Here is a 10,840-nt window from a genome sequence, read left to right on the forward strand (position 1 = left end):
CCCTGGACCCAAACATACAGTACAAAAATACATGATGTATTAATCACTTGTATTGAAGCCGATATACAAGCTCACAACGCGTTTCCATGCAACGCTTTGTGAGCTATTTCTTTCTTACATTTCTGAAATTCTTTAGAAAAATGTTCTGAAAAAATGTTGTATGTGTATATATTTATTAATTGCGGGAAACGTTAAAAACTGATATTTACATGCAACTCATAAACATGGGTCCGCAACCCACAACTGGGTACCGACGCTTGAGGAGAGATTGGGAAAGACACTTTGCAGTATTCCACTCCCAGTCACTGCCATGCTGAACCAGTTTTACCTGTCTGCACCAGGATGACAACAAGCCAAGTCAGTCCCTCCTTGCCTGCTCAGCACCGCCAACACTGAACTGAACAAGAGGAGGTGGAGGTATGTCCCTGCGTTGATCTCTCGACCTAAGTCTTTGATAGAAAACGTGGACATACACGGATGAGACAACATTTGCGGTATCTTTGATTTGGTTTGGTTTATTTTCTTCCAAAGGACCAGGCTGACACCATGGAGGGAGACAGTACAGAGGACATTGAGTCTCTCATAGACGACCTGGACTACATCCCGGGCCACTTCCATCTGGACCTCAACCTCAACTGTGACCCCGTGGGGCCGGGCGAGCTGCGGCGCAGGGACACCCACCTGAAGCAGGAGAGCCTGCGGGCCGAGCTGGAGGCCGAGGCTGGCTTCCTGCAGTACGCCGTCCGCAACCTGCTGGGGCTTCTGGCCTTCCACCTAGACCAGCTGGACACCGCCGAGGAGACATTCAGGTGACCATACGTATACATTTAACAATGAGAGTGTACAAATGTAGCTCTTGGAGTTACAAACGGATAACATAACACAGAGGATGTGACAGTGTCGTAGGGCATACAGAGTGATCATTTTAACAGGGATATTATTTTTATTTTTAAGGTACTGTATTGCTATGCTTCCAGACCAGTGGTTCTCAAAACCTTTCATTTCAAGGACCGCCAGTTTATTATGCATTAGGGCACAGACCCCTATAACACTGAGACCCTTATGTGTCCATTTGGTTCCATTTGTACACTCAGAGTTACCAATATTTAGCTGGGGTCCGGGACTAGGTTAATAAACCAGACGCGCAGTGAGGAATTAGTATGAGCAACGCCAGGCTAGTCCGGGACACCCTGGGATCTTAAGGACCTTATAGCCTGGGTCCCTGGACCCCACTTTGAGAACCACTGTATCTCGACAGTACTCTGTTGAGAGTTACAGGAAGGGTGACACACGTCAAACGTTGTGAGCACAATGGGTGCCTGTGATAGTACAAAAACATGCTTGACTGATGTTTCAAAAACATTTATTCACCAATGCTGGGCAGTGATGAGCTATGCTAATCTAACATGCTATTCCCGGCAGTTTTAACCAAGAGGTATTTGATCTATCACTTCCTGTACCGGAAGAACACGGTGAACGGGTACATTTAATTGTGACTGTGGCACCATCTCCACCATGTACTGTAGAAGCCTATAGTGAACTGAGACGTTATCATTACTTACGTATCATAGACTTCAAAAGGTTTACCACCATTGTTATATTTTCCCAGTCTTTGGTAATAAATAAGAAGTCAAATTAATTCATCACCAAATTGAGAACAGAACTTATGTGCTTCTAACAAGTTCCCAATACTGTTGATATTGCCTGATAGGCACAACACATTTGAAAATCAAGTCCTATTTAAAACTAACTAGCTCACTCTTATAAATGATATAGGATTCTCAACCCAGTTGAAAATCTTGAATGTTGTTCACAGCCCACACATCTGACCACAGCGTGGGCCACATGCATTTTCAGGGCATCTTTATCAATCAATCGATTGTGATGCAGCTTGGATCAGAGCAACATAGTATTAGTTCCTATTTATCGGTATCTTAATGAAAAGTTACTTTTCAAGAACATTTAAAAATATTTACATTTACAAACATTTGTTACAGTAATACTTCTGTAGTGAAATGAAAGCCCCCAAACCACCACATACACAGCCTCTGAATGCAAATCTTACTTCCTTGTTAAAGTGGACAGTCCTGTATATCTTGGCTTTTTCAGGAGCATCTGTAAAGAGGACCCAGGGAACCTGAATGCCTGGGCCAACCTGGGCCAGGTCTATGACAAGCTGGGGAGAGAGCTGGACGCAGGGGAATGTGTGGATAAGGTGTCCGAGCTCATGGGCCTCGATGCAGGGCAGGACTTTAAGGCAGAGTCCAGGCTCCTTGCTGCCCGGTGCCTGGCCGAGCAGGCCTATGCTCACCCCTACGATGTAGAGCTGGACAGAGCTGAGGACCTGAGGGAGAGGCTGACCACTGCACTGACACTGTACAACAGAGCCCTGGACTATGGTGGACAGTTGGTGAGATGGGAGTGTGCGCATGAAGCCCAATTTATACTAAGGCTCATTTATTGCACGACTGTGTTAGATCGCCGTGAATTAGATTTTATTAGCAGTTCTATTTGCAGTATTAAGAATAGAAGGGCCGCTCCGGGCCATTATTGTTCTAGACACTTAATGTACAGTATGTCAGTTATTTTTTCACGTAATATGTATGCTACATGTACTGCACAAATATTGGTGTCGCTTAGCACCGCGTTGTGAGCTTGTAGATTGGCTATTTTCACTACTTCTTAAACATTTGTTTTCTAATTTATAGAATTTCTTCGATTTTTCTTTTATTTCTTAATGAAATTACTGAAAAAAACGTTACATTTTGTTTTAAAATCATGACAATTTTAGATTTTTTGGGAATGTTTTGAAATAATAATGATAATTAAAACAAAATGTAGGAAACAAAAAATGATGACCCATAAAAATGTGTCTAGGCTAGCGGTTGAACAGATACACAATAACATCATTTTATAGCCAGTATGTAAGATTATTCATTATACAGAGGCTGTGTTTCAGATACCAAATGAGGAAAAGAGAAGCTGGTATTTTAAAATGGCAACAATCTATATAAGGTACCGTACACAACTGACATCCAACAACTGACCTATGAATGCTGCTGCTAGTATGATGGCATTTAACTGATTGTAATGTTTCCTGGCTGGTTAACATTCCTGGCTGCCTTTCTTCCTGTAGAATGGATGACATAGTAAAGACCGAGGTAGACTCTGACTACTCTAGACCCTCGCACTACAATAAGGGCCTGAAGCTTCTCACCGAAACACTGAAGTCAGAGAAAACCCAGCACAAAGGTAAGCTCCTGGACAAGCAATAATCCATGTCCAGGGATGTCGCACCAAATTCTGGGCCCTGGGTACAAGGATCCGCTCACATACAAGCTCACGGTGCGGCACCGAGTGCCGCGCTGCGAGCTTGTAGATCTGCTATTTTTGAAAAATAGTGAACATTTGTGCTGTACAAGTCTTTGAATATTTCAAATCCTTCCAAGGTTTTTTGAAAAGTGGTGCTCAAACTTTTTCATGTGAAGGACCCCCAAAATGATACGTATTTGGCCACAGACCCCCATCTCAAAATATTTAGAAGCAAAGTTTGAGTTACAAATGTTCGCTTAAAAAATACATATATTCAAAGATTTGCACAAATTTTCAAGATTTTCCACACAAAAAATAGCAGATCTACAAGCTCGCAGCGCGGCACCTGTGAGCTTGTATATCTGCTATTTTTCAATAGCTAAAGTATAAAATAATTAAGGCCCCTCCACCTTGGGCCCTAGTAACTCAATCCCACTCACCCCCCCTCTCTTGTGACGCCCCTGTCCATCCATGTTGCAGAATATTGATAATAGTCAACAACCCATTGCACCGCATCCATCTCAATGAACTAATATTGTATTTTAAGTATTTAATGTATTTATCATGACGCGTGTGTTTGAATCTTACTTCTGCTTCACACTCAGCTCTAGCCTGGTGTTACATTGGCATCCTGCTGGAGAGAAAAGAGGAATTTTCACCCGTGCCCATGTCTGTGCATGACTGTGGATTCTCAGGCTCTGATCCCCTGTCCTGCTATGGAACTGTAAGTTAAGCCCCATTTAGTTCTTTATCTATTACGGAAACCCAGGGAATTCAGGAGTAATGATCAAAACCATTGAATTCTTCTCTGGTGCCCTGTTAGGTGTGGTACACTGGATTTGGCTGTGGCTTGCAGCTATTGCCCTCCATTGTCCCCCTCCTCTTCCTGTGCCAAAGCAGAGAGGCCTTAAAAACAAACAGACAAAATAACTGTCAAAATGATTGGAAACATATGCCTGAAACCAATGCCCCAAGATGAGAAATCATACTATTCATGCATAACCCTTACTTACTTTTGCAAATGAATCTAATGTAATCTGGTGGCAAGAGGCATTGTGCCGATTTCATGAACAAGCCAACTCACATTGGCCCCTGCAAGGTTATATGATTCATTACCTACCTGCAGCAATGCATGGCAGGATGTTGTAATAACCCTGTCCGTGTATCTATCTGTGTATCTGTGTGTCCATGAACAAAACAACTAGAGAAATGTTGGGTGAATTTTCAGAAGGCTGCCCCAAAGAGATGATTAACTTCTGGATCTAAAAGCTCAAAATGACTTAACCATAACCCAGGAATTAAGAGACAGGAAGATTCCTCATGGAAAATTAATCAGTTGTGCAAGCAGGCTTTGCACCCCCAAGTGTATTTCATTTGACATTGTCTGCTCTGCATTGGTTTTCCAACCATATTGGAAAATGTTCTCTTGAGTCTATATTAAATTGTACAGTGTTTGTTTGCTCTGGGGCAAGTTTGCAAAATAGCTTATACTACAGTATATGCTTTATCAGACTGTACTCTGTATTATGCTGATACAGTTATCATAGAATTTACACACTACATCGGTACTCTATCCCCCTTAGAGGGGATAAAAATCAGATTGGCAAAATCACAGCATGCTTATTTTCTGTGCTGCAGAGATAGTGTCAACAGCAGATCTACAAGCTCAGGATGCATCAGCTATTTTCATTGATTTTGTCAACACAAAACTGTTACCACACTTTTCTGCCAAACAGTGAAGATATCTATTACGTATGGACTGTGGATTTCAATATTTCTGATTTCTTATGTTTCAACAGGCTATAAAGTTGGCCAGTGATGATGCTTTCATCCTCAACCTTCTGGCCAAGGTGTTCTTTGTGCTGGGAAAACATGAGATGTCCACAGGGATCTGCAACATGGCTCTCAATGTACTGCCTGATCCTGAGTTAAACTGGCAGGCCTACTGCACACGGGCCAAGGTGATGAAGAATAACTGAGTCCATCACTTGGGAAGTTATGTTGTGTTGGTTAAAGTCATGAAGTCATCTAACTTATTTTGGAAAATTGCCTCATTTGTACATTCACAACATGTAGATCAATATGACTGCCTATGTGAGGGACCTGCGACGAGCAAAACAGGGTGACGGTGGGCTGCCGGACAGACAGAACCTAGCTGAGGCCAGAAAAGACCTAGACAAGGTCCTGACTGTACGGCCTTGCCTGCGTACTCACCTGGAAATAGCACAGGTAAAACAACAACCTTGCCATTTATATACATGTACATAGTTATTTTGGTTCCAACGGCGCTGATCCCAAGCCAAGACTTATTCATTCATACCAAACAATGTATTAATATATATTGTGTACATGATATTAACAGTGGAGAAGATTTGTGAATGAAGACAAGTTAAAGCTAATATTCCTCCTTGTCTAGCATTTTCGGCAATGACAGAGTTCTTTTTGATTCAATTTACAGTCAGTACTGTCGTGTTGATAAAAGGCTCCAGTAGAAAGTCATTCTATTTGGTACAGTTTGATTACTAGTTGTGCCATCCTACACAGCAGCTCAGCTCCCTTGTTGCTTCACTAAATGTCGGGGACGGGGTAGATACTGTGTGTGCTGTGACCTTCATAGGTTTATTGTTTACAGTGTGTGAAGAGTTACTTAAGTACATTTATTGTTACTGGCCTAGACATTTCCGTGTGTGATTGATTTGATTAAACTGCCCATATATGAATGCATCTGTTTCATTTAGGTGTATTACTACATGGGGGTGGATGCCCTCCAGGAGAGCCTTGTGGTGGATGAGTCTTCGTTGAACAGTGCTCTGGTGAGTCTGTCACAGGCCCGGCAGTGTGAAATAGGCGACAGTCTGCCAGACCTCCACCTGCTGAGGGGCCGCTGCCTCCTGCTGAAGGGCGAGGAGCAGAATGCAGCGGACTGCTTCAAACGGGCCCTGGAGCTGGAGAGGCCAGGGAGCACAGACACCACCGCATTACGCTGCCTCCTGGAGGCTCTCCTGGCTCTGTTCACCCAGGGTGTGTCCGACCCGGGCCCTGCGGTCACCCAGCTGGAGGTGTGGGTGCAGAGGGCGGAGGAGAGGTACCCCGAGGACTTGGTGCAGGCCGAGTTGAGGAGCCTGTGTCGAGCACACACCGCCGAGGTGACAGACTTATCTAAGGCTCTGATCAGGACGGGCAGGCTGAACCTGGTCAGGAGGTTGCTGCAGACGGTGCAACCTCACCGGCCAACCAAGAAGAGACCACTAGCTAGGTCCTTTTTCTTGTCATGAAGTTGTTACTTTTCAGACTTTTAAGGGTTTTTGGATGGTTAAATAAATAAATGAGAAGTTGTGATCAGATAAAAGTACACCATTTTATGATGACCAGCAGATGGGGACATACACCAAGGCATGGATTAAGCCAAATGCATCTATATGAGCTACAAAACATGGCTTTGGTTAATTCATCTATGATGTACAAGAGGTACCTGCTAGTTCAGTTCAGTTCAGTTCAGTAAAAAAGAAATGTGGACTCATAACCTAAAAGTGTAATACCTTTGGTCAATTGCCAGTGATTCACTTGCTACTACTGCAGCATTGCCCAAGTGCCTGAAAGTGTTAAAGATAAAACTGTTAAAGAACAGACTTACTGTATGTGGTTGTATCATGTTGAGTTCAGTAGGCAGATTTAACCTGATGTCAGATGGTGGCATAGCATGAACTCAATGCTGCCACCATCTGGTGGAATCAGGTTAAGGCAGATTGTGAATGAAGATTTGTTTTTGTTGTTGTTTTTCTTTATTTGTATGTTCATTTAGTCATTCATATGGAATGACAATACATTATATTGTATGTTTAATCGTATTTATTATAGCAGGAAGTGGAACGGTAACGCACACCAGAGGTTGTGGTGAGCTGCTGAGCTTCGGGAATAAGCTTAAAAAGGAAAAGAAAGTGCTATGTACTATACAGTAGGCCTATTTGTAGCCAGAGTGTGCAACACGTTTTCTTTTTTTATCATTTTTATAAATATATATTTGTAATATTTATTAAACAATAGTCATTCATGTTTGACAGCCCTCTCAATTTTCTTGACTTGATATAGAATCTTTCTAAAGATGTTATGTTTAGAGGTTGGATTACTTCAGTACTGTACTTCAGTAATTAATCTATGAACAAGACATGCATTGCTGCTACTAAGGATAACAGAGTCCAGACTAGAATAATAACAGACTATTACTTTATGTGGCTGAATCATTTTGCAGTGGGACAGATTGTTGATGAAGATTATAACCTTTTTATGTAATTCTGGAACAACAATAGGCCTACATTGCAATTGTCTGAACCATAGACTACCACGTCAGTACCGTAGTCAACCATAGCAACTACCAAAGTCAAACATAGTCAACTATAGTCAGTAACCATAGTCAGTAGTCTCAGTACCATATTGATATGGCTACTGACTATGGTACTATAGTCACATTGTCACATGGTTGACTATGGTACTGAGTGACTATGGTTAACTATGGTTGACCATGATACTGACTATGGTTGACTGTGGTTGACTACTGACTATGGTTGACTAGCATAGTCAACCATAGTCAGTACCATAGTCATCCATAGCCGTAGTAAATCAAAATCAAATCAAATAATTTCATCAGCACAACAAATACAAACAAGAGACATACTAGAAACAATAATTTACAACATATCGAATGGAAACAATGAGGTAAAAGAAGGCCAGAAGAATGTATCAGGAGGATTCAAATGCTTGCGAGTATTAAACGATTCATCTAGTCATCCCACAGGCATCCTATTGTCATCTCTATAGTCATTTTAGTCATTCCATAGGCATTGTGGAATGCATCAGGCCCCACATTTGTTTAAATTAGATTTAGGTTAATAACAGCTTATTTTAAACAGTAACATAAATTTGGTCCGTACTGTGACTTAATTTGGCAGAGTAATGTTTTAATACAGTGTCTGGTTTCAAATAAATTGACTTTTGTCATCTTGAGAAGCACAACTCTGCCCACTTTATTTACAGATGAACCTGTAATTCACTGTGTTTACCTTAGACCTTTTTATTCGTTTTTTAGGTGAAAATCCCAAATTGGCGTAGTCAGATTATCTGAGCTGAACATTCTCACTCTGCCATGGTTAACATAGTACTTAGACCTGTGTCATACGTTATATGTTAAGTTTTTACTAACAATGAAAGTCACAGGTGAATGGAATGTCACTAGCAGCCATACACACTCTAATGCACCTATACTGTATACACAAGGTTTATTATAGGCTTGCCGCTCCCAGTATTGTGGAATGGACCAGGTGTAACCCCTCCCTTACACATACACCTTGACTTTTGAGATATTATGGTATTCAGATTTTAATGTATTCCGCTGTAATGACAGTGTTCATTGGAGGCTAACTGTTGCTGCTTTCGCCCCTTTTTCAGACCCCATTTGTATTGTGTGAACCGGTCAGATGGGGTTGAAACGACTGGGTTGTGCTGTGGGGAGAACTGTCTGGAGGGCTCTTAAGGGTTCAAGAAGTTGGACGACTTACGTAAATCTCGTTTTTGGTATACTTTAGGTTCAGGTTTAGCAGCATGTTTGGGGGGAGTAGGCCTACTTAAACGTGACGAATGTCCTCCCTGCATTGTCTCACTTCAGCTGGATGGTATTCTGCTGCAACAAGGTAATCTTTGAGAGCTTTTACATCGGAGACATTTAGTTTAATTTAGCTTTATTTACTTTATGAATCGGACATTTGGTTAACAATTCTTTATTTAAGAAAAGCTAATTGGTACTTTTTGGCCACTTTTGATTAAATTAGAAGGCATCCATCTCCAAAGGGACACAATATTCCCATGGCATAACTAAAGTTGACATGTTTTTTTTTTTCTCTCTTTGTAATTTTCTAAGCTATTAAATGGCTGGCCAGAACATAATCAATGGCTAATTTAAGAATTCGAACATTCGACAGATTGTGTTATATGTGAGTGTGTGTGTGTGTGTGTGCGCGTGCAGATGGAAATGGTTTATTGTGGCACTTATTAAGCTAATTAAAAGCAACATTTTATCTGGAGAGAGGCATTAATAGAGTATACTCCTTTTTGAATAGAGATGTAAACAAGCTCTTTCATTGTTTAAGGTATCTTTTTGGATATGTAGAAAAACTGTATTGTTTAAGAGTAAGACACATGACGACATTTTCATCAACAAGTCTAAAGAGGACAGTTGACAGTGAAAACAAAGCATTCAAAGAGGAATCTTACATTAATGCAAAGCCACATCCTACCTATTGATTGCAGTATGAGGGTTGGAGTGTCACTGTGCATCCTTCTGCCCTGATTCCTGTAGTGCTTGTCATTCACTCTCAATATAAATTTGATACAAGTATTAAAAGCTTTTTTTTAGGTGGGGTAGATTCAATACAATATACATGTGGGATTATCAGTCAGATATTGTAAATGATTTACAAAATAATTTGTCTGGCACTGGCAGGCCAGTTCAGCAACAGCTTGCCACTAACCATGGTATAAATTGCCATTTAAATAACATAGGTTTTCAGGTTGATACTGTATGTTACCATAATTTCCCATGCTACTTTCCCCCTGCCTTAATTATTATTTGCATCGTTGATTATACATTGAATTGATAATACAGTTTGGGTAATAATGAGAAACCTTTTGTACACAAGTGTACATCAAGATAATCAAACTGAAGGATTCTTCTTACGAGGGGATTTAATTATTCTCACCTGTGTATGCAGTATCAATACAGCATTTTGATTCAGTTCTACCTATAGCATTGATTTACTGAAATATAGATTCCGTATGTATCAAGACTATAGAGATAGAGATGGAATTATTTTGAATGAATCAAAACTTCTGCGCTGAAATCTGCATCCCTATCAGAAATTTGAAATGTTATGCCACATGCAATGATGAACATTATGAAGAGAGCAATGAGATGTTACTGAGAGTGAGGCTGTTAAGCCTCTTGCTGTTCAGATATTTCAGCATAGGATTTTCTTGTCAACCAACACTTTACTGTGTTTTGTTCTGTACCTTGTGTTTACAGGTTGACTGGTTGCTATGGCGAATACAGTAGTTATCCAACAGCCGGCTGCCATTGCAGAACCTGCGGAGACGGCCTGGAACACTAATCTCACGAGCTGCTGTGATGATATGAATTCTTGTCAGTATCAATATCCACATCAGCATATAATCTTAGCTGTAATTATAGCATTTTCAATATTCTGGGGACAAGCCGTGACTGTCAAACACATCATTAATAGTTGTTTTTCAAATTTAAATATATACTGTACCTTGGGTGATTAGAATTACAGTCTCCAATGCGGTAGGCAGTAACGTCAACCCTGGGACACCATGTAGATTCCCCATAGACCTCAGTGTATCTGTATATTCTCTAAGAATGTGGAAGACATTTATATTTGTTTTTCAGGTTGTTGTGGGTTCTGGTGCTGTCCTTGCATGGCCTGCGACACCTCAAGAAAATTTGGACAGCCTTATTGTC

At 41.0% G+C, this 10,840-nt stretch overlaps 1 protein-coding gene across 1 annotated transcript; it reads left to right on the top strand.

Moving 5' to 3' along the window:
• Window positions 1-546: 546 nt before the first annotated feature.
• ttc22 (tetratricopeptide repeat domain 22) lies at window positions 547-6,587 on the top strand (the record flags this gene model as incomplete). Its single annotated transcript, XM_080727918.1, has 8 exons — window positions 547-809; window positions 2,110-2,410; window positions 2,960-3,015; window positions 3,137-3,252; window positions 3,918-4,036; window positions 5,112-5,273; window positions 5,389-5,541; window positions 6,051-6,587. The coding sequence occupies 8 exons, from the start codon at window positions 547-549 to the stop codon at window positions 6,585-6,587; spliced, it is 1,707 nt and encodes a 568-aa protein (XP_080584044.1).
• Window positions 6,588-10,840: the final 4,253 nt, after the last annotated feature.

The sequence above is a fragment of the Nannobrachium achirus genome (assembly GCF_963921795.1).
Source record: "Nannobrachium achirus genome assembly, chromosome: 1".
NCBI lineage: Eukaryota > Metazoa > Chordata > Actinopteri > Myctophiformes > Myctophidae > Nannobrachium > Nannobrachium achirus.